Source organism: Periophthalmus magnuspinnatus, chromosome 9 (genome assembly GCF_009829125.3).
Source record: "Periophthalmus magnuspinnatus isolate fPerMag1 chromosome 9, fPerMag1.2.pri, whole genome shotgun sequence".
Classification (NCBI taxonomy): Eukaryota; Metazoa; Chordata; class Actinopteri; order Gobiiformes; family Gobiidae; genus Periophthalmus; species Periophthalmus magnuspinnatus.
The window spans coordinates 13,020,547-13,044,014 of NC_047134.1; the positions used below are offsets into that span (position 1 = coordinate 13,020,547).

The 23,468-nt window shown below is 38.6% G+C and overlaps 1 protein-coding gene across 1 annotated transcript; it reads right to left on the reverse strand.

The window, feature by feature from the left end:
* Positions 1-283: 283 nt before the first annotated feature.
* On the reverse strand, positions 284-23,304 carry sv2ca (synaptic vesicle glycoprotein 2Ca). Its single transcript, XM_033973386.2, has 13 exons — positions 23,154-23,304; positions 19,590-20,310; positions 10,961-11,141; positions 10,311-10,462; positions 7,194-7,327; positions 5,864-5,953; positions 5,432-5,542; positions 4,747-4,835; positions 4,386-4,550; positions 4,164-4,297; positions 3,570-3,776; positions 3,235-3,394; positions 284-2,515 (listed from the first exon to the last, which is right to left on the reverse strand). Exons 2-13 carry the CDS (start codon positions 20,176-20,178, stop codon positions 2,332-2,334), a joined length of 2,196 nt encoding a protein of 731 aa, XP_033829277.1. The 5' UTR covers positions 20,179-20,310; positions 23,154-23,304; the 3' UTR covers positions 284-2,331.
* Positions 23,305-23,468: the final 164 nt, after the last annotated feature.

Consider the following 23,468-nt stretch of genomic DNA (forward strand, 5'->3'; position numbering starts at 1 on the left):
CAATCAATCAATCAATAAATAAATAAAATACTGAGGAAATAGGCCTAATGTGTTGTGTTACTATTAGGCGTGTGTTTGGGGAGGAGAGTTTTCTTGGGTTACAGTCAGGCAGGTTGTGTAGTGTTCATTCAGGCTAGTATTCTTCCTGCCACTAGATGGCAGCACAGGCTGCGTTTTTATTTGTGCGTTATTAAAAACTTGAAAAACGTATTATTAAAACGTTGCATTGTGCAATTTGCTAGAGAACTTTATTTAGATGTTCAGCAGCACAGTCTGAAACTCCCTGGCTTTTCAGTTTTACAGTTCACAGGGCATCTTTTTGGCAAATCACTCACTCAACCTTTAACATACAGCATGGTCTTCATTGACAGGCCCTTCACAGATCACATTATTCTCCACATACACTGTATTGACTTTATATAATGACTGGTCAGAAACAAGAATGATACATTCACATTTTTGTCAACAAAATAAAAATATTGCCTTTTGAATTCACATCAAAAACACAAAGCTGAGCACAAAAGAACAGGGTATTTTTCTTACACACATGCAAGATTGAGCTCACACTCACACACAGATAAAAGCAGGTGAAATCAGGCTTGGAGCCAAGGACACACACAGACGTACAACATGGATACATACAGATAACTGCCTGGACAAACAGATGACGTTTAGTTTAAGTCCACCAATGTCAGATTTGATATGGACATTATTTACACCATGAATGAATACACAAGCCAATACTTGCGTCACAATATGATTTACATAGTCTTCTATATTTTAGGAACACTCACACTCAGGCGCACACTAAATGTTGAGTAATAAATTCAAACAAATAAATAAAACATGTTAACTTTTTCCAGCCCATACAGTTAAATTAATTACTTAATAATCAGACTGACAAATTATAATAGACAAGCCAATATATGTAAATAGTTAATGCTGTTTTTAATTATTTTGCAGTGTCAAAAAATATTTACCTGTATCATCAAAAATACCTTATCTGCAGTCACACACATTTTTCACTTTATGTGTTTTGAAATAAATTTAGAGCATTTTACTATATATTGAAAATCTATTTTATGGACAAACAGTACCAACTTGTAGCCTGTGATGTTGTGGATGTTGTTGAGTAGTTAGCTGCTTTGCTGAAGCCACGTTCAGTAACACTGACCATAAATACAAATAAATGTATAATAAGGATACGACATGTAAATAAATATGGAAATAATGAATAAACACTTGTGAGGTATTTGTCGCTGACACAATTCATTTTTTACCATATATATCTATGGGACTAGACTTTGTTTTCTATTGCATTGTCGTTAAACCTCACTGGGGTAAACAGTCAAAAACATTTGGCACCCGTCTTTACATTAAAAATATATTAAATTTATCAAAATATGGCTATGTTTAACATATAATGAAGAATAAACCCACCCAAACATAACTGTACTGGCCCCATATTATACATATAGACACATAACACTGTTTTATCTCTATGTGGTGTGTCCTGTTTAGTCCACACGACCAGGCTGCTCCACTTGAGTAGAGGCACATTTAAGAAAGGCCATTCAGTATTTCTGAAAGAACGCAGCATGGCATGTAATCATCACTGCCTCAAGCAAGACAACACAAAGCCAAACCCGAGGAAGAGCTCGCCATGGAGATTTAAAGTTTGTTACGACGCATGGCAAGAACAATTAGACAACTAAAGTAGCATGTCAAGAAATAAAATATTTCTATTATCTCTATTGCCATATGGCTTTTGAAACTGTTATTTATACTACCAAGGATTGCAAAGGGCTTGGTAACTTTGCTTTGGAAAGGTTTTGGGTGGAACGATACACCTTTAGCAGTTACATGCATAGTCAAAATTCACAATGGTGTATGTGGACGGACTTATGGACTGGGTAAACACCTAAAAAGTGACTGTAGCATGTCTTATTGGAGTCCTGTGTGGTTTTGTAGCCAGCTGTCAACATCTGTGTAGCGATCCTCTCTGTCTGATCCTCTATTCCCAGTGTTATGGCACAGCAGACTGGCACTGCTCATTACAGCTTGTTTTGACATTTCCTCTCCATCTGGCTAATCCCAATAAGATCCCCATCAATATTAACATCTTTCTGATTGAAGTGTATATAAACGGTTGAATCTAACATCTATCCTATATTTTAGTTTTCCCTAATTTGAATGATAATGTAAAATGCATGTGTTTTTATAAGGTGCATATGCTGATGCTTACAGTGTAGTTCCAAGACATTTGCAATCCATCCATGAATATTTTTGTATTCCCTCTATGATTTAATATTTTTAGTATTTTTCCAGATGTTACATGAGCACATTAGCCCTGGTGTCTGGCAGCCTCAGAGCGACCAGGCCGCCCCCAACCAGAACGGTGGAGGCCATGAGTATCGGGATGGCCTTAGTAATGCCGACCAGAGATCCAAATATGAGGTTCCCCATCACGGCTGCAAACTTGCACAGGGCATTGCAGAAGCCAAAACCTGTTCCTCTGTAGAAGAAAAGAACAAAACAGTATATTCATTAGATTGCATTCAAGCGTTGGTCTATAATATGAAAAAGAAGAAGTGGGTAGAGAAGCTAGTCATTGTACTCAAATAGGATTACTGTAAATTTGAAATAATAATGAAAATAATAATAATGGGGAAAAAATTATAATAAAATAAATAGATAATAATTAATCAAATAAATAGATAATAATAATAATAATAATAATAATAATAATAATAATAATAATAATAATAATAATAATAATGTAAAAGCAAATAGTAGTGACTCAATGATTACCCTATAATATAAGTATAATATTCTAATATAGTATAAAAGCATTTGGAAACAAAATACTATACCTATTTAAAAAAAACATCAGATTAATAATATAGAGTCTTAGGGTAGGACAAGAAATTTAAACATTTAAACATCTTTAATCTGACTTTAATCTGTTTTATCCACGGTAGGAAGGGTAACAAAATTATAATAAATCAACTCGAAAAGCCATTTATTTAAAAAATAAATAAATTTAAATAAAGTAAGTAAATAAGTGATTACTACCCCCTCTATGGATAACTTAATTAACAATAACAATAAATGCGTTATGTGTGAAAATAACAAAAGCTAAAGGTTAAGGAAAGGTTAAGATACTCTTTATTGTCCCCACAGGGAAATGAGTCCTCTTCATTTGACACATAATTAATTCATTATTGGATTTACCTTCTGACAGTCGGGAAAGACTCTGTTGTCACCACATCCAAAGAGTTCCAAGCAGAGATACTGAGACCATTGTAAAGGCACAACATAAAGATCATCATGGATTCACTCGTGCCAAACCACAAGAAGAAACAGCTGATTCCTGAGAGAACCATAGATCCACCTGACCGGAAAATGCAGCAACAATAAGTACAATATATCTGGACAGGTTTCATAAAAATGGAATTGTTAATAACCCCATCCTCTTACACCTATGAAATATGTGCACAGTGCACATCCTAAGCAAGTCAATGAGAGAACCAATTACTTAAGTGCTGAGTGCGATGAGCATATTTTACCTAGCATAGACAGACGGCCAATTTTGTCCATGAGAAGGGCGGAGACGATGTTGCCGGGCAGAACAGCAAGCGTACCCAGGAAGTTAATGAAATAAACCCAGTATGCGCTGTAGTCATCGTCGAATGTCATCTGGCAGCCGGTTTTGTTGTGAGCAAATGTGCTGTTGATTACCTCTGTCCCATCTATCAACTTGGACTCATCGATATCTGGCCCAAGGAAGGAATTATAAATCATTTGTCAGAGCGCAGTACAGATAATAACAAAACACGACAAGCATCAGGAGTTTTGATTTGAAATTATCACTAAGATTTGTATTTTTTTCAATTAAAACATACACTGTGTAACTTTTCTTAATTGCTTTGTCTGGGATGTTGCTGGAACTTGCTTATAATTGGAAAAATTGTAAGATACATGTTTTATTTGCTTAATAAATACATAAACATTATTTTTTACTGTATGTAGAGTTACTATTCCACATATCTAACCTGTAACTTTGCCTGACAATGTGATGTACCATGGAGATAGATAAGTTTAGTGCCATATTGTGGAACATTTCAGGCAAAATAATAACATATTTAAAATCATAGCTTTACCTGTGTTGTAGAAAAATGCATCAATAAAGGTACAGTTGTGGAAATAGGACCCCACTGTTGAAACATCCTCAAAAAAGCAGTTACGAAATGTCGAATCCACAAAAGTTACAGATTTCAGCTTCATGTTGATGAATCTAAAAGAACCAAAACAATTAGTCTTTACACAATATTATACGCACCGGTAGTTAGGTGTGTTTGATGTGTTTGGGTCTTTTGTTCTACCTGTCACTGATGAAAACACCATTTTTGTGAATCTGATTCTCCAGTGTAAAGTTAAACGTGAAATCTTCAATGCGTTCGTTGGTGTGGATTTTTACTTTAGAGGCGTATTCATCAGCCTGGAGATGTTTGATCACATCCGGGAACCACACGGACAAACCATAGTAACTGAAAAAAGCCAGTATAAAATAGCTCTTAACATTATGTAGCTGAACATTGGAGCAATATTGATCCCCAAAGCAGGATTGGTTTAAAAAGCATGTAAAATCTTCACTGCACAGATCAAAAGGACAAAAAAACAAACATGGCTGCCCAGTGCTATTATCAGGATAAATAGTTTTTTGTGACGCAGATGAAAGCTCACCCAAAAGACAAAGTGAGCCACACAATGGTCAGCCTCAACATGTTCTCTCGCATGGGGTAGTTGAAGCACTTCAGAAGGTTTACATAGATCTGAATAAGACAACGTAAGAACAAGGACATAGTAATTATCACATGCATCTGTCCAAATTAAGATTCTAAATGGGAACTCACAAAAATACAGATTTTTAAATAGATGATAGTTTAGTAATCCATCTAAAATGTGCTCAGATGTGCCTATAAATGTGGTTGAGGTTCAAATATCGCATAAACCAGACTGTCAAAGTGCAGAAATATCACTCTTGTTTGCAGGATTGCAGTGCTTTCTTTCTTTTATCAGCTCTTTATCAGCTCTTTTTTGAAGATTTTCTTAGAAGATTATACAGGATATTCTAATTGTGTATATCTTCAAGCAACTATTAAAAAATCACACTGCAGTAATTTTGAGTGTTTAGGAAAAATACATTTTGATGGTAAATATCTGAACTTCAAATCGGGCATCAGAACTGAGATTTTTGTGGTTAGTATTAGCATTTTTCAGAAGCCCATATGAGCAATAAATAAGTCTATAGAAAGAGGTGATTACAGTACCATTATGACTTGCAATACTTGTTGACAAATTACCATTACCACTTACATTAGAACAGGTGTACCTAACTATAGCTATTAATAGAAAAATTGTGTTTTACCCCTTGGATTTCAGATTTAATCCTGAAGAAAGCTTTGGAAACTGGATTGCCCGACTCTGACTCCATCTCCACCAGTTCATCGAGTTGTTTGGGAATCTTGATCCTGTTTACCTGAAAAAATATGATGCTAACATTTGGGCCTAATGGAAATATTTGACCATTGAAATGATTGCATAACATGTCCAGTGCTACCTCCAGTCTAATTCAGTATTAAGACTAGTGGGAATGGATGTAGAAAAATATGTCGGCTAAGAGGCTTTCCCAAAGTTCAGCTCATGCAGCAAATAAGCCTGAATGACACCAAACTGCTTTCAAAAATGTGTTTGAGATGGGATCCTGCATAGAAACGTGGTTCAAACCTGTCGCCGTGGTAGCAGAATGTAAGCCTCTTATTTAAGCGGCAGAAAGTGTGGACTCGGGGGGGGTACTCACGGTGAAGACTTTCTCCGGCTGCCCACGCGCTCTCATGTTTGTGTCGTGAATCTGTTTGAGGATCATCCAGGCCTCATCGTGCTTCCCCACCTGACACAACAAAACCAGACTCTTAACACACAGCTCTGATTTGTCTTGATGGGTTAAAACACCGCGCATTCACTTCAAAGGATAATATTCTTTCAGCAACAAATCTACTGTCACAATTTAGGCTTACATTTTAGGCACATAAAACCTGCACATGAGCGTGACTACAGTATTTGTAGTCAAACATTTAAAATCATTACGTTATAAGAGAGCGTGAGGGTGACACAATGGTGAAAAGCAGACGTTTGAAATATAAGTAGAAAGTAGACTACGTAATTTTAAAGAACCTTCAGCCTAATCCTTTAAATTTATCATATGTTGTCAGTTAACTGTTTTTCAATATTGCACGGCCAAAAAGTGCACTATGCAACTTTTATGGTGGAGAGTCTTTCTTTCTTTATTCTTTATTCTTTGTCAGGGACCATGTACAAATTCATTAATCTGACAAAAGAAGAGATGATTTGTTCCAGATTTAGCTACTGCTGCTTTCCATGTGCAGGTGAACACACATTAAAATACACATTTCATTACAATTACATTATAAGACAAACTGTTCATCATTGACATTAGCAGTTTAGTTAGTTTCCTACAGTCCAAACCAATTTAAAAAGTCAAATATGTGCAGGTTTTTACAGTGAGACAAAACAATATAAATTAATTAGACTGGTGTGGACACGTTTGATCATCTAATTTCTAGTAAAAATATTCATTTATTCTCCAAGGAGATGTTATTGCTTTGACTGAAATGTTTTACAGTACAGCATTAAACTAATCTATCACCATGGAGACAAGCAGGTGATGCAACCAGGTGAAGTTACAGGTCAGATCCCTTGAAAGACAAGCCCAGTTACAAAAATGCATGTTCTTTAAGATATGTTTATCAGCAGTAAAAACACCTTTAATTGAAAAAAAAATAAAAAGTTGAATACCATACTGTGGAAAATGACAGGAAAAGCAATAACATCTCCATGAAGTTACATAGTTCACCTTTAAGATTCATGTGTTTTATGTTTCCATAATGCACCGAACCAGGATTTGATTTGGGATCGTGATGTAAAAATGTGCATAAACCCATAGACACTAATACGACTATTACTACTATTACTATCACTATCAGTAAAGCTTCATTTCAGACTCAAAAAGGCCCATAGAAAAGAAACATACACCACACAATGAACTAATCGGCCTGCGCATGTGCGTGTATGTGCGTTAACAGTTGATGTGATGTGAAGGAGCAGCTCACCTCGAGGTAATACCTGGGGCTCTCGGGCATGAAGGTAAGAGCCACCACAGCACACACACAGGGCAGAGCGCACACCACCACAAATACTCTCCAACTGTGGAACTGGTACGCCGAGCCCATACTGAAGCTCCAGCCTGCAAACACAACACGCACAATACACTGCATAAGTCAAACTAGAGGGTATGCGGTAAATAGAATAGCAGACACTCTGGCAACAATGTGGGCTATGTAGGGACGGGATAATAAACTATCTCGGTAATATCGTTTATCATGATAAAGAGGGTAGACAATGATCATTCGTGGGACATTTTATATAGTCGTGATAATTGCCAACAAAGATAATGGCCACTATATCACCAGAATGTGCAGAACAAACCCACTTCTACATGATGATCTCTTCTAGATCACTGTTGTTTTCACTTATAACAATGTACAATACTATAATAGCTGTTTCTTTCTTTCTTTTTTTATTCTTTATTTGTCGGGGACCATGTACAAATTCATTAATCTTACAAAAGAAGAGATGATTTGTACCAGATTCACCATTGACATCAGCAGTAAAAAACAATAAATGCCCCCATTTAAATGTGGAATCTTTTCTTAATATTTAAACTATAATAATTCACATTCATAACATTTTTTAACTGTCTATAATCTTAATAATTGTCATGATATAGTGGTTAATCGCAATTATTTTGGTCATGATAATCATGACATCAAATTTCAATATCATCCCATGCCTAGTGCTATATATATAAAAGTATTTCCCCCCGCACATAACGTAAAAGCAAATCTATGTGACTAAATCAGATCCGCATCAAATATAAAGCTTTTATAAGTTGCAAACCTTTTCTGATATGTTGTTATGTTTTATTTTGGGATGATTTTGTGTTGGCTGTGCTAGGAGGTTGTTTCTTTTTTTTACGATATGCAAAATTTGAATATCGAGTAAATAATTTCTAGTTAAAAAGGCTGCAAAAAGAGCTGCTGAAAAATAAAAATGGGAAAAATGTAGTAAAGTGATATTTTGGCAGTTACGTCGCCTATTTTACAGTCACTTTTACAATTCCCTGCTGCTTAAATTTCAACTAATACATTTTTGTTGGTGATGTTGGATTATTTTTGTCAGTATCACTCAGCCCTACAGCAGACATGCATTAACTTCAATGACATACTGATAACTGTAAATTCTCATTTCTAGATCTGTGCGTGTGATAGATTTAATTTTGTTTGGCTGGGGGGTTTCTATATTCACCCCTTTAATTGATTTTGCTAAAATACTTACAGAAAAAAACACTGACAAAGACTGCCGCGAGTCACTTAAATATTGCATTTGAAAGATTATCAAAAACCTATCTACAAATAAAAGGCAGCGTTTGAAACGGAGCAGTCCCAACCCTACAAACTGATGTATGAGATGAATGGCTGTGCAGAGTGGAGCACAGGGACGGGTTAATTGAATGTGTAGGAAAGGAATTGAGTGTTTTCTGCTAAGTTAAATCTTGTTGCACCTGATCTCAGCCCGAAGGCTCTCTCCCAGACTCATTAATCATTGTAACACACATACACACAAACACACACGCACACACATACAGACACACACCTGGTTCCAACACTGTGAGTTATACACTAAATAACAAGGGAAAAGTCACACGCCCAAACAAGGGGGGGAAATTGCATTGTCAATGAAAAATATATCAAATGGATGAAATACTGATGACAATAATACGCACCAAAATGTACCTGAAATGTTATAAATGAGAATAAATGAGCATTACACAGTTGTCGTTTAGCAAGATGTTCAGAAACACTGTGAACACATTTTGTAGGAAGTGAATAAAAGGGCGTGGTGTCATCATGACAGATTGTGTCTCTCACTGTGAAGGGAATAGTACCGCGATCCATCACCAGCAGTGGGAGTCATGCACCAGAGGAGGTTAGGAGGGGGTTAATAGTTATGACAGAAAATAGGGTGTCGGGGTAACCTTACAGTTCACATGCGGTAAGATGAATTGAATATTCAAATCCAGCCTTTATGATATTATGCACTGTATCAAAACTTTTTTAAAAAGGAGATGGGCATTAGTGACACGAACAAGCCACTAGAGGCCTGATAGATGAGGTGCTAAAAAATCAATGTTCAAGAAAGAAAGTGCATGTCCTTCTGATATGAGAAAACAACACACAATACTGAGGCTTTACACAACTCAAAATAAAAAAAAACAAGATTCAACAGTGATTTAGTCTGGGCCACTTGGTGTTAGCCATAACAAAAGACTCACAGACCAGTGCAAAGAAAAGCCACTGTGACGATGATATGTGCAGATGTGACACCAGTGCTTCATTCTGAAGACCCAGTGTTACAAAGATGTAGTGACAATCTGAGTACAGTTACATAGTGTATAGTTTCCTTTGAAAAGAGCAAACGACATGACATGCTGCCTTTATGCATGTGCACATTTGTGCTCAATCATCTGACCTCTCAGTGTCAGATGGCATTGCCTTCAATCTCCCCTGAAGAAGACCTGTACAGACCCACAGCTCAGTAAAACAGCAGCACACAGTGCCCTCTCCGCTGACGTCACAGCTTGGCTAAAGCATGGCCTGGCCATAAATCACCTCTAGCTGTAGCTTTGTCCTATTAGAGCAAGGAGAAAAACCTAATTATGCTTGATCAAGAAGAACACTCTGCAGAGACAGAGAATGGAGAGAGGAGGTAATAAAAGGAAGGACAGCGTCAGACGAGAGATGAGGCGAGTACAAAACAGAGGGGCGGCTCCTCCAGGAGGGACAGCAGGTCCAAACACACAACTTTAAGCCACCTCCCTGTTACACAGCAGTGACGTTAAACAAGTCTGGCTCCTCCACCTTTACCTTAAAATGCTCTTTTATCTCTTTAACCTCTGCCTCTTCCAGCTAACATCAGTGATCAAGTCTGATAATAAGGAACAGTGACCAATGAACCTCATCTTGCAGTGACGTCAGGGGCTCAATAACTATGGCATTTCCCAGAAGAACAAATTACGTGTAATACCGCTGCAGTTTAACAAAATGCCTTCAGTCAAACAAAATATATTCTGTGTTTGTTGTAACATTTTGTGCGGTGCTTGCACTCACCGTAGTGGGGGATAATGGCCCATGCCATGGCTGAAGCATAGATCTCTCCAATCATCCAGAACATGCACAGCCAGCTGAGATGTTCACCCCTCTTCTCCCTGGACAGGACCTCCGCAAAAAAGGAGAATACGATGGGAACAGCCCCTCCAATTCTGAAATACAAAAAGGAAAGTTGCATTTTTTTGCTGTTGGAGTCTAGAGGTCACAATAGCACTAGGGACTGTATAGTGACTAAATGTAGCTATAGAGCATTTAGTATATTTTTTCCACTAAAATTTGTCCAACCAAGCATATTTTTCTGCTAACAGCACATAAAACGTGTTGTGTCAGTGCGCTCATGATTCAGGAGCATAGGTCTCATTGGCAGCTTGGGCAGCCTTTTCAATTACTCTGCAGGTCTCTGGGGAGGATGATAGCGGAAGCAATTACTAAATTAGCTCTTAAAGGAACAGTTACATCACAAACAAAATGGAGAGTGTAATAAATCACACACACACATTTACTACCTTACTATACTGTATTAATACAAACTAAATTCATACAAAACCACCAGTGCTATGAGTTGCTATTTTTAGGTTAGGATATTGACTCATACATTTGAATTTATGACCTGCCATTGCCTCTGACCTCAGTACATCACAGTGATTTACCCGAAGCCGGCAATGAGGCGACACAGGAGGAACAGGCCGTATCCCTGCACAAAAGATGACAGGAACGCGAAGAAACCATTGGTGGACATACAGATGAGGAGGCACTGTCTGCGGCCCACTTTGTCCGACATCCCGCCCCAAAAAAACGCTCCGATCATCATCCCCAAGTACACCACGCTGCCTGAAAAACAGTTAAGGAACGATAAGAATGAATCAATGAATAGAGCAGCGGTTCTCAAACTGTGGTTCAGTCATGGCTTAGTCCTGTAATTAAAGGTACGCTACGTAACTTTTCTAGCGGAGGGTCCGCCACCTGCAGGAGGCATTAGTGCTTTGTCTAGAAGGGTCCAAATGAAACATATAATCATATCAGCATAGAGACAAGCATGTAGCACAGTCAGGCAAAGTTACAGGTCAGATCTGTGGAGAGGCACACAATAAGATTTTTTTTTCAGGGCATTTTGTGCAATGAAAGCACACTTAATGAAAATGTTTGATAGTTCTGTTTAATGCCATACTGTGAAATATATTTGATTATTTTGTTATTATATTGTGTATGAGCTCCTGTATTAATTCACTTGTGGATCAATAAAGTTTATATAAGTATAATTTTCCAGACAAACAACACCATATTGAAACAAGGACATAATGTACAAATATACCAGCAGAAAGTTACATAGTGTACCTATATGAAAAGAAACAGGAAAAGTATGTGAAAATGTACAAATTCATGCAGTCACACTTGTTTTGTTTTGTTTTTTGTTGTTTTTTAGCATAATCTTTGTTAATTGAACAGCGACTTGAGGCATAAGCTCACGATAATGAAGTCCAAATGTAGTTAGACAGTGGGCCCCAGTGACACATTAGTAAATACTGAGTGTAAGACTAAAACAGGCTGCGATCAATGAGGAGACGAATGCGAGCTGTAATACGGGCTGACTTTACAAAGGCCACTCTGCGCCGCTATGGTCCACTCCCTAGTCACAAATGGGATCAATGCTCCAACAAAATAGCATTGATTTCAGTCACTGATCATCGTGATGGTGCCCCGGAGAAAGAAGCCTATTATTACAGTGTTATGTGGGCTACTCATAGAGACACTGTACTGCACTCTGTATCATGATAAGAGCTGTCATGGCAGAGAATAACATTAAAGACAAAGTTTGCATAACTGACAGAGCTGGTTATCATTACAAATATGATTTTTCCATAAACCCAGAGGAATTGTATTTTCAACATAGTGATACTTTTTCTAAATGTTTTTAAATACATATTGATTATTCATTTCTTTATCTGGAAGGCAAAGCTTATATCTATTGTTTTCAAAAAGACATAACAATAGAACAATGAACAATCGGTCAGCTGTTATTTAAATACAATTTCCATTTTTCCCAGTGTTCTTCATATTTTTCTTTTTGTAACCTTAGAACATGTGCCAGTCTCATGCATATCGTGAATTTCTTCCACAATATCCTTCCAGTTGCCAAGTGTAGGGGGGTCGTTATGCCATTTGCGTGTAATGGCTTTTTTTTTATGCTGCCAATAATATAGCATGTCTATATTTACGGTGTATCAAATTAAAACAATTTAGATTTAGAGCTAACAAGGCAGACTCTCCTATTAATATTTTAAGATACAAGTCAATCGATGCAATATACTAAGTGTGTGTAAATGTCAGTGAGCAAAAAAATAAGTGCACCTCAATAAATAAATTTAAAAAGCATCTGGAAACAAACTTAGAGACCGTAACTGAAGCAAATGATGAACCCAGATCCCCAAACAAGATATATTTATACCACAAAGTTGTTATTTTGGCTTGATTAAACTGTGATTTTTATACTGATGTGAAAGGTGCCCACATAAAAAGGTCAGACATGTTGTAGTTCTTATATTTCCTCCACGTTTCCATTTTCAAATGCGTGCTGTGGGTCTCTCGCCTTCTGCTCTGAGTACATATCTGTTTAACTTGAGAGCTCCAGGGGTCAAAGCACAGCAATCTGTCACATTTGACGGCCATCCACAAACTCCCTCGAAGCGACCATAAATTATCTTCTAATTTTAACACATCTCCTATCTATGCACCGCTTTGGATTGCTTCATTAAAAAAAAAAAAAACACTAAGCATATACATTGCAGACAAACACCCATTGGCTTCCCATTAGAATCCCATGTGAGCTTATTTCTAGAGGCATTTGTAGATCCCCACAATCTAAAAAAGGTTTCATCTTCTTTGAGCCTGATCCAAATGATGCAGTGTGATTCATTTCACGTTAATGCTTCGAAGAGAAATAGTAACAGCCATAAAACTAATGAACGGACTCTTCCTGGAACAAACAATTATATAATGAATTTATTGACGTTTTGCTCTGCTGCTTGGGATCTAATGATAGCACCCATGATAGCACCCATAAATATTACAACTAACTAACTAACTAACTAACTAACTAACTAACTAACTAACTAACTAACTAACTATATTAACAGTGATAGTCCACAGTGGTAAAAGTGAAATACAGAAACAACTATCTAAAAAAGGTACATTTGCCAGAATTAGAACCTGAATAAACTTGAATTCTTAAATAAATAATAATAGATGCACTATATAACTTTTTCTGAAGGAGGCCACACCTGTTTGTTTCCATGGAGATGTTACTAGACTGCCTGAAATGTTCCACAATATGTCATCAAGAAATCTATCTCAATGGAGACATCATCAGACCAGGATTTTAGCTGTTTTGCTTCACAAAAATGGAAAACACTCCAAGGAAAAGCAAAACTGGACACGTTGGTTGCAATTTAATCATCTGATAACACACTTTTATACACACACTTGCACATGTTTTTGATGTTTTATATAGGGTTTTTTTTTTCAGTTTGAATTGTATTTTAAACAGGGTGCCCATGAAAAAGAGCGTCCAGGTGCTCTCATTAGGTCCCCCTGTATAAATAAAGATACATTTTTTAAAAATCAGGCCAAAGTTACAGGTGAGATCTGTAGAGAGGCAACCCCGCTAAAAAATAAGAATGATTTTCGTGGTATTTTTGAGCAGAAAACTGAATAAATGCAATCAAATATACAAATCAAAGTGTAGTGAACATTTGAAAAAGAGAGGAAACATTTTTAACTTACTTTTTCCTATCATCAATTTGGATTAAACAAGGAAAGAGAAAATTAAATCTCTTGAACAAAGCAGAATCTACTGTAACACATTTTTTGGGTAGCTCGAAATTATCACGATCTGTGCAGACAAAGTTAGCGGCAGAAGTGCAGTGTGATGTTAGAGTGTGAGTGTCAGATGGGTAAGAGACACACGCGCGAGGAGGGAGAGGGGAGAGGGAGGGGCGGCCCTGGGTGCACTGTTTTGTGTGCTACTGTCACATCCCGAGGAGCTCCCCTGTTAAGTCACGTGCTCCGAACTGCATCACCACTGTTCATGCTTTGATGCTCTTTAATGCCACACACCCGCCTCCTATGATTTGTAATGGTGACACAACAGCCTGCTTTGAGTGCCAACGCTGCCCCGCTCCTCTGCGCTCATACTACTACTTCCTTTATCCATTTTACTATCGATTTTCTTTAATTTGTTTTTCAATTTCCTGCGCCGATTTCCCTCATTTTCTCTCTTTTTTACACTAACCAGCCTCCTCGCACATAGCAGCGTGTAATCATGTTTGTACTACATGGTGTCACTTTGATGGGATTCAAGCCTCCACCTTCTGCCACCTCCGCAAAATACAGATTAAAGGGTTTTGTTATGATTTAAGTCAGTGGTTTATGTCAGTGGGGGCTGCTGGGAATGCCGTACAAAAGCAAGCTAATATGAGCACTCACTCTGCACAAACAACCTACTTCCTTCTTGTGAATGGTTGTAGTAACAGTAGCAGCCTAATAGTAGTAGTAGAAGTAGTAGTAGTTAGAGGTAATAGTAATAGTAGTTTAAATTAGCAGTAGATATGATAAAAATTAAACTGCAAAAAGCTCTGACAAACAATAACAAATATATAAAAATGCATAGTTTCAGCTTTTCTAAATGTTATATGGAGTTGTTGCATTGACTTTAGGATGTTAAGTTGGATATAAACATTTAAAATATGACTGATAATATGGTATGTTCACATAATCAAAATTACATAATTACATTTTAATATTATGCAGTTAACCTCATAGCATTTAATGTTGCAATATTTCCCCCTTTTGAAGATAAGGCACTATAGAGGTTGTGCATGCTTTATTTATTTATTTATTTATTTTAGTAGTTCTGCATTTAAAGCACCGTGCATAATAAGCGTGTGATATCTGGACACATGATAACAGTGTGTTGCGACTTGCGGCCACGAGCCCGGCTCCATCTGCTCATACAAATGCACTGGAGTCTGTTGCACACATTGTGGTGCTGCACCGTACTCTCAAGTACAGCCTAATCTCTGCAGTGCTGCGATCTTGCTGCAGTTTAGCCATGCTCAACTGCCCCGGACCACGCATTCTCAAAAGCACTGCCAGCTGGCGCATACTCTCACAAAGAGAGAGGAGAGGGGGAAACACAAAGTAATGGAGCTGAGGATCAAGCCAAGAAACATTTAAAAGGATGAATAAAAATCTAAAGTAGAGACAGAGGAAGACAAAGAGCGATGAGGTGCAGGGAGTTATAGAAAGAACAAAGAGGGATGTGTACTTTTATGAACACAATAACTTCAAACCAGAATTACTCTGCACAAATCTGCCAGGTCATTCACTCCATCTTATAAGTGAAATGTTTTATTCTTTTTTTACATATCCTTTTAGCTAGGGCTGCAATTAATTGAAATTGTAACTTGAATAGTTGCAATTAGCAAATCACAAACATTGCAATATTAAGATGAAACTGCAATAAACATAATTACTTTCATAGCAACTAAATATCCTGTGTTATGCCTTATTATGTTAAAAGAAAGCAAAAAAAAATCTAAATCTATAGTTTAGACCTCTACAAAATGAAATGCATGTAATTCTGGTATTAGTTAAGTTGAGCAGTTTGTATTTCAGTCAATTAAAAATGTGCACTATGAACCAAATCCCTCTTAAAACATAAATTGCAAATCTATTTGTAATCATAATACTTGCTACCAACACTTTTCAGCCGAACTTGCAAGTGTCTAAATAAGAGATAAGCGTCCCACATAGCATCATTTCTTTAGCTGAAGTTGTGGGACAAAGGCTTTACACCTCAGTTCAGATCAAAGTTTGGGATTTACTAAAACTATTCCAATAACTGTTCTTTGATAACCCTGTGATTCGACATTCGACGACAGAGTCACTAACCCTATGTAAACTGCTAATAATAATAAAAAAAACATCACTCCAGAAGATTCCATCCATAAAAACCTGCTGTCATTTTTAGTTGTACTCCAGACAGAGCAACTAAAATAAGTTGCCGCTATACTGTCTACACGATACTATCAAAATAATAAGAAAACTGTCAAAAAGAGAAAACACTTCAAAACAAGGGTGATACTTTTGTACTTTTCTGGTTCATTTTACAGTCAGCTCGCTTCGTGTGATACTTAACTGCTGTGAGATCTCAAAATATATTGCGATAGCCTTCTCAGTTTTGTCAATAACCCTCACACCCACCGACAAACATTTCTTTTTGTCATAGATACGAATGTAGCTTTATGCGACAATAGCTCACTAAGAACAATGAACTGCAGAGAACAAATAACTAATGATAGGGTGTGTTTTCATTGTGTCTTTGCTGATAGCTGAAATATAGGCTCACGTTGTCACTGAACCACCTCTCGCGCCCACTCCTCATGTCAGAAACACCACACATGTTGAACCTGCTCTCCTTCACTGTTTCTCACGGCCTTTCATTAATCAAGATTTTGCATCCAAATCTGTCTACCTTGTGTAGGAGATTCCTGTAAGATCATGCGACTGGGGGAAGTAAATTGGATTCTGTAATCTAATCAGCATTTTCCTCATCTATTGCGTTCAGGCTATGGAGGTTTTCAAACAGCATTATCCCATTACACTGTCCTTGTAGTCTTCCTCTGCCTCTGCCTGTTATGTGCCTAATGGAGCCGCACAATGCCACTGTGATGGAGTCGGCCTCAGGTGGCTCTAACCATTGATTATTCCTCAAAGAAGTTTACTGGGATCCTGCAGCAGAGACTACAGCCCAGTAGTGATATGTTTATTACGGAGTGGTATAAACACAATAGTTTTTACTAATAGACTGGTTTTCTGTAAGTCCAAAGAGGAGATTTTGAAGGTGGACTGTGTATTTTCTGGTAAGGGGATCCGGCACCTGCTTGTCTCCACGGAAATGTTACGGCCTGGTATGTGCCACTGTATAGCATTACATTTTATTCAATTTTGCTCGATTCAATGACGCATGTTTTTATCTCTTATGCGTCACCTGCTTGTCTCCATGATGCAATTTAAGGCCATACTGTAGTGGAACATTATAGGCAAAACAATAACATTTTCATAGAGAGAGAAGTTACATAGTACACCTTAAACTAAGATGGTGTACTTCACAGCAGGACTACATTTCTCATATACTATTTTACTTATATTTAATGTACACAGAACACACCAAGAAAACGCATGGTATACGCACAGTCAATTAAAGACCCGCCTTAACACAGCATTGTCACCTGTTAAACATGGACTCTTTTCATTAATGCTGCAATTAAGCATAATTACACTAAAACCTCAAACGACTATGAACAAGGTCATAATAATCATGTAGGCCACACACATACAGCTACGCAGTTCACCTCAATGGGAAAAAACCTGGGGGCAATCAGTGGGAGAAAGGAGAGGAGGACGGGGGAGGAACTGAAAAGAAAGAGGAGAGCTGCACAGACAATGGAGGGTAAGAGCAACATAGAGGAGGGGTGAAAGAGAGAGAGGGGGGGGGGGGGGGGGGGGGGGGGGTAGTTATAGTCACGAACACGGACAAGCAGAGCGTACAGCGTGATGCCTGCAGGAACTAGCCCGGCTGGATAGAATGAAAAGTAGTTTATATGAATACTTCGAACAAGATATAAAAATGAAGATTTGCTCCTTAAATATGATGCAACGACGCAGTAGCTAAAGCAGAATTACTATTCTGTAAAATACTAATGAAAGAGAAACCCAGCTGGAGATTGCATTGGACACACACAATGTGGTTTTATGACCCACTAAAATGGGATATAAAGGGTTACGGTTGATTTGTCAAATTTAGGGAGAAACTGTATATCTATATTTACATAACAATATCTATTCTATTATACTGTTACATGTACTTTGATGTATATTTAAGAGAAGCTAAGCAATGCATGTATGTATGTATATTGCCATAACCAAGCAGCTATATCCAATACTCTAATGTTGTGCCTGTATTACACAGATCTTACTTTTATGAGACAACAAACACTTATTTGATCCTTGCACTATTTTTGAATCTATCTCCATGTTGATGAATGGTCATGACTGGGAGCAGATGTAGTATCTAAAGACTGCATGTCTGATTGAATGTTGTGGTACTGTGCCGCTAACACAATGAGTCAGCTGCAGTGCTCGGCCCTGGGTGATGGATTACACACCTGCAGCCATACGGACTATTGCTCACCATAGAGCGACCGGGGAATACGGGCAGCCCTTTAATCCTGACACAGAGACCAATGGAGCAGAACACCTCATCTGTGTAATGTACTACCACCTACCACTGTCACTACAACACACACATCAAATATCACAGCTTTGCACTTTCTTCAGAGTGAGGAAATATTTGAAATAGGGTTCTCAAAAACTGTATACCCAGATACTAAGTAGTATAGTAGTAGTATAGTAGTATTGAAACTTGACTTATTTAGTCAAGTATTCATATTGAAAAAGACAGAAAGGTCTGATTGGACACAAATCAGACCTTTCTGGAACAGTTGATTTATAATATTTAAAACGTAATTAAAATACAGCGAGGCTTAATTCAAAAATGATGCATGCATTGCATTATTTAATACAGCCTAATTAGATTAGATGTTCATTTTCCCTTGACAAAACAGTGACTGAAGAGGAACGCTCTTGTTTCTGGTTGATATATTCTTAGTGGTACAGTAAGGAGTAACAGAAAAACTTGCAGCCAGATTTTAATTCATCTCAGCCCTATGGGTTCATTATTAGAAAGAGGATGTGGATGTTTTGTTTCACCTGCTCTCCTCTGCAACAGGGATAACCCCGATAAATAATGACCATCCATGTAGTGAAAGAAAAATTCTAATCTGTCAACTGGAAAAAAGGTTTGGTCAGATTGATTAATCTGACCAGAACTGAAGAAGCCTCTTGGATGAGTGTCAAAATGTCTTCACTCTAAAACTTTTGTCCAGTTGACAGAAGCGAATTTTTGTTATCCCTAATAAACAATGTCCCCATACATCTTCACTTGAGGTCAAACTGATGTTAGTGCATATTGACTGGATAAAGGTTTTACACTGGCTTGTTAAAATTAGGGGCTGAAATGTGGGTGTGAATAAACAACATACTAGTTTGTTTTTTTCATGTTGACCTTGAATCTTGGTGTGGTGTACACTGCATGTCATCAGTTGCATTGGAGTCCTGGTTTACATCTCCTTATCCTTGTCAAGTAGTCTTGTCGCTTACCTAGCCATCCCGAGCTGGAGTCGGGCACACACATGTCCGTCTCCGCACTGGGCAACACAAAGCCCACCACGAAAACCTCCACCCCATCAGACATGAGCGCCAGGCCCAGGACGAGGAACAGCTGCCACTGGAACCTGCCATGACCGCACTCCTGGATGATCAACTCGTACTGTTGGGCTAACTCCTCTTCATCAGCTTCTCTCTCCCGCTCCAACTCCCTACGATCCCTGCTGGCGTCCGAGGTGGGCTGCCCCAGTGCCACCTGCCCCTCTTTCTGCTTTGGGATGCCCTGGTATTCCCCCTCATAGATCTCATCCTCATCGTCGTGACCCTCTGTGGCATCACTGGATCCCCCCTCCTCGTTGTCAGGATAGCCCTCTGCATCCCGCTGCCTTGGTGGGTTTCTGTAGAAATCCTCATCTTCCTCTTCCTCATCTTGGAACCTGCTGTAATTGCGGTGGGCTGAGTATTCGTCTGTTGCCCGGTCCACTGCTTTGTTGACTTTCTTGGCTGCATGCCGTTTTGCCTCTTTGACCATGTCCTTGGCACCCTTTACTAAAGAAGTCCTGTTATCATAAGTGTCCTCCATGTTGTTTATGAAGCTTCAAAGTGCAAGGACTGTGCTGGATCAGTGCTGCTCCAGGAACAGTTCAGATGAAGACTGGTGAGAGTGGTCACCACAGGAGATACACCACAATGGCAGGGCTAATCATGGACCAGACTGAGGAACAGGGGGGAAGGGTCAGAGACAAAAAACATGGTTATCAATCAGGGGTCGTAACTCACTTCTCTCAGATCATTTGTACCCAGTACAGTGGAACAGATGGCCTCTTTTTAATGGTGCATCCATTTAATATTTGACCAATCTTTTATTATCTCTTATAATTAATTATTTGGTTGGAATTGACTTCAGAAAGTGTTACCAATAATACAAATAACATTCATCTTTCATGAGTTGTCCCTATTCTGTTGAGAAGTGCCTGTTATTGCCAGAGATGCTGAATCTGCTGGTTCATGATAAGCTCTGAGGAACAGAGGCTAATAAACAAGGCTCTGTCTGAAATCAATTTGCCCCCAATAAAGACCTGCTTTATTATAATAAGAAAGACGATCCGACCGTAACGCCACTGTCATATTTAATCTGGGCTAAGAAAGGAGAGAAGGACCAATGGTTAGTAGTGGTCAACAATGCATCGACTTTGATAGTCCAGAAGGTAAAACAGCCGCAGTCATTCAGGCCTGACGATCCACATGAATGGGAAAGCCCTTTCTTTGGAGGACATCTGTGATGGAGACCCCACCGAGGCTATTGACATATGCTATGTCTTATGCTTTGTTTGTATGCTATTTTTGTGTCTCTTATTAGAAACAACATGTAAAGTGCTGAATAATTAACCTTAGAGATGGAGATGGTGGTAGCTGCCAAATGTAATGTAGCTGGTGGTGTGTGTGTGCGGTCACTCAGTGCACAGCCCTGTGTGTCAAGGAGCTCTTCAGTAAGGCCTCTAATGAACACTGAAGTCTTGTCAAGAAGACACAAATCGCAAGCCAGCTCCAACCTCCCATAATGCAATTTTACTGGGCTGATTCAAGGTGAAGCTATTAATCCACTTGGATTGTTAGTTGTTGGTTACACTGTATAAAATGAACATTGACTTTAATATTATTTATTGAACTTTATGGCTTTAAATAATTAGCATGCAAAAATGTTTTGGTCCTTTTGTTCCAGTCCATTCATTTTCAGTGCTTTTTGTTCAATACAAAAGACAAACTTGACGTCATAGGCCAATTTCCAATGTAGGTCACTTTAACTGTCACACTGTTTATTTGGTTTCTGCATTCGTACAATGAGGTTACATGGAGCCACCTTTGTCATTCAGAGAGTCAGTTCTGATGAAGTGGAATGACTTGTGACCCACCTCATCTGACCACAGCTGACAAGACCCCGACAGAGCACAATCAAGCTGCGCAAAGAGCAACACAACACTGCTACTGGCACTTTCCTCTCTATGACTTTGGTCACAATGTTCTGGTTTGGTCCTGGTTTGATCCCTGTCCTGTTGTTGCCTTGGTTTGGTTCTGTCCAAGTGCTGGTTTAGTCCTGATCTATTGCTCCTTTAGTTCTGCCTTTATTTTAGATCCAGTTTAGTGAACACACAAGGCTATATCAAAAGTAGCAGTGGATTTACAAATTACGGCATAATATAACAAAAGCAATTCCATTTTTGTAGTCCATTGTAGTAGTGTATTGATTAAAAGAACACCAGTGTTAATTCATGAAAACGCAAGCATCTGAATGGATCCTGTGGAAGATGACAATCAAGTATCTCATCTAAACAATATCTTCGTGTCATAAATATATAATGGGATTCTTGTCTTTTTATCTTAACCAAACTGCACTGCAGTCAACTTGACATCCTTTGGCCCAAGGGAAGCATTAATCCTTTTTATCTGAGGAAGGTTTGACTTATCAAAGTATTGCCCTTTTCAAAGACGTGCACTGGATCCCTGGCTGATGGCTGGTCCGTTCTATTAGCATCACAGAGAGCCAATCCAATCTCTAAGTGGGCCGAGCCATGTGTAATCCCATCAAAATGGAGACCCTCTAACCTCATGCGGAGGGCCGGGCCTCACAGCCGCACGGGACGTCTTCTGTTAGATTTCATCAGGCCTGGATGCCATTACTGACTCAATAGAGAATTACACTGCAGATAAGAAATACTGCGCTTTGTTTTAAATCAAATGTCTTTGGACCTGCTTTTACAGATGGTCACACTTTTTTATATTCTATGGTTTTGCATGAGCTCTGACTTGCTCTATACAAATTCTGACATCAGTCACTATGGACTAAGGAATAGACTAGCTAGAAACCAGTAAAGAATAGCACGTTCATGGGTGTATTCAGATTCTGTCAGGGTTTTAATGGCGAATTTATGCATAATTACCAGCCATGTATAAAAGTAGGAACAATAGTCTTTTTCTATTAAATGCGCATCTTTCATGCACAATTTGCCAGTGTAACAGCACTGGAGCAGTGGGGTAGTGCACTGCAAACAAAGCACTTTCACAGATTCCCATCCAGCTGCTTCTGTGAGTCTTGTCAGGGGCCAGACTTTCTCATAGGTGCAAAGCTGAGTCAGTTGCCTTTTCCTGCATCTCGCCCCCTTTTACATTTTGGTGGCAATGCAGACTGCTTTAAGTGCCCTGGGGAGAGTGCACTGCCTGTGCTACACACGAGCAATGCAGAAAAACTGAAACAAGAAGATCCTAAACTTTAATTAAATACAACTAAACTACGTACGAGCCTGTGGGCTACTCACTTTTGACATTTTCACAACTTTTAAACCAATTAAAAAACTGCGTTTTAGAAAGTTCAAATGTGTGTCTTTATATTGAAGCCATTTTTCTTCAAGTGTTCAAATAAAACATGCTCCAGTTTATTTTTCCCATATAAAAGGAGAATTGTCACTACGAGGCTGTTAAGAGCCAGAACTGATTAAACGCGACAGCGTGAAAAAAGACGATGGAGAACAAAGTTTACCAGAGAAAAAAAGTGAATCTTACCGTGATTTACGGCGAAGAGAGTGGAGTGCATTTGTTTGTAGCATCAGCACAGCTTTATGAAATGTTTGGAAGTGCGGACAGGACCAGAGGCAGTGCGCGCTCCCAGTCAGCAGGGCTTTTCCCGACGCAGCCTTCTCTCGCTGCAGTGGGCTACTTTAGGAAGCGACAGGGAGGAAAGAGAGTGATGGTGCGCTGTGACGGCCCGGGGAGGGAGGGGGGACACGGGGAAGCAGCGAGAAGATCAATAATTGTATTTCACTGAGTGATGCGGCCAATTCCGTCTGATGGAACAATCTTGTTAGCCGAATGACGTGA

Excerpts from the sequence above, each read along its gene's own strand:
- sv2ca (XM_033973386.2), bottom strand. The coding sequence starts at position 20,178 with ATGGAGGACACTTATGATAACAGGACTTCTTTAGTAAAGGGTGCCAAG. Across the intron at positions 5,543-5,863 it reads AGCCGGAGAAAGTCTTCACC|GTAAACAGGATCAAGATTCC; the intron begins GTGAGTACCCCC and ends ATATTTTTTCAG. Across the intron at positions 2,516-3,234 it reads TCTTTCCCGACTGTCAGAAG|AGGAACAGGTTTTGGCTTCT; the intron begins GTAAATCCAATA and ends TTTCTTCTACAG.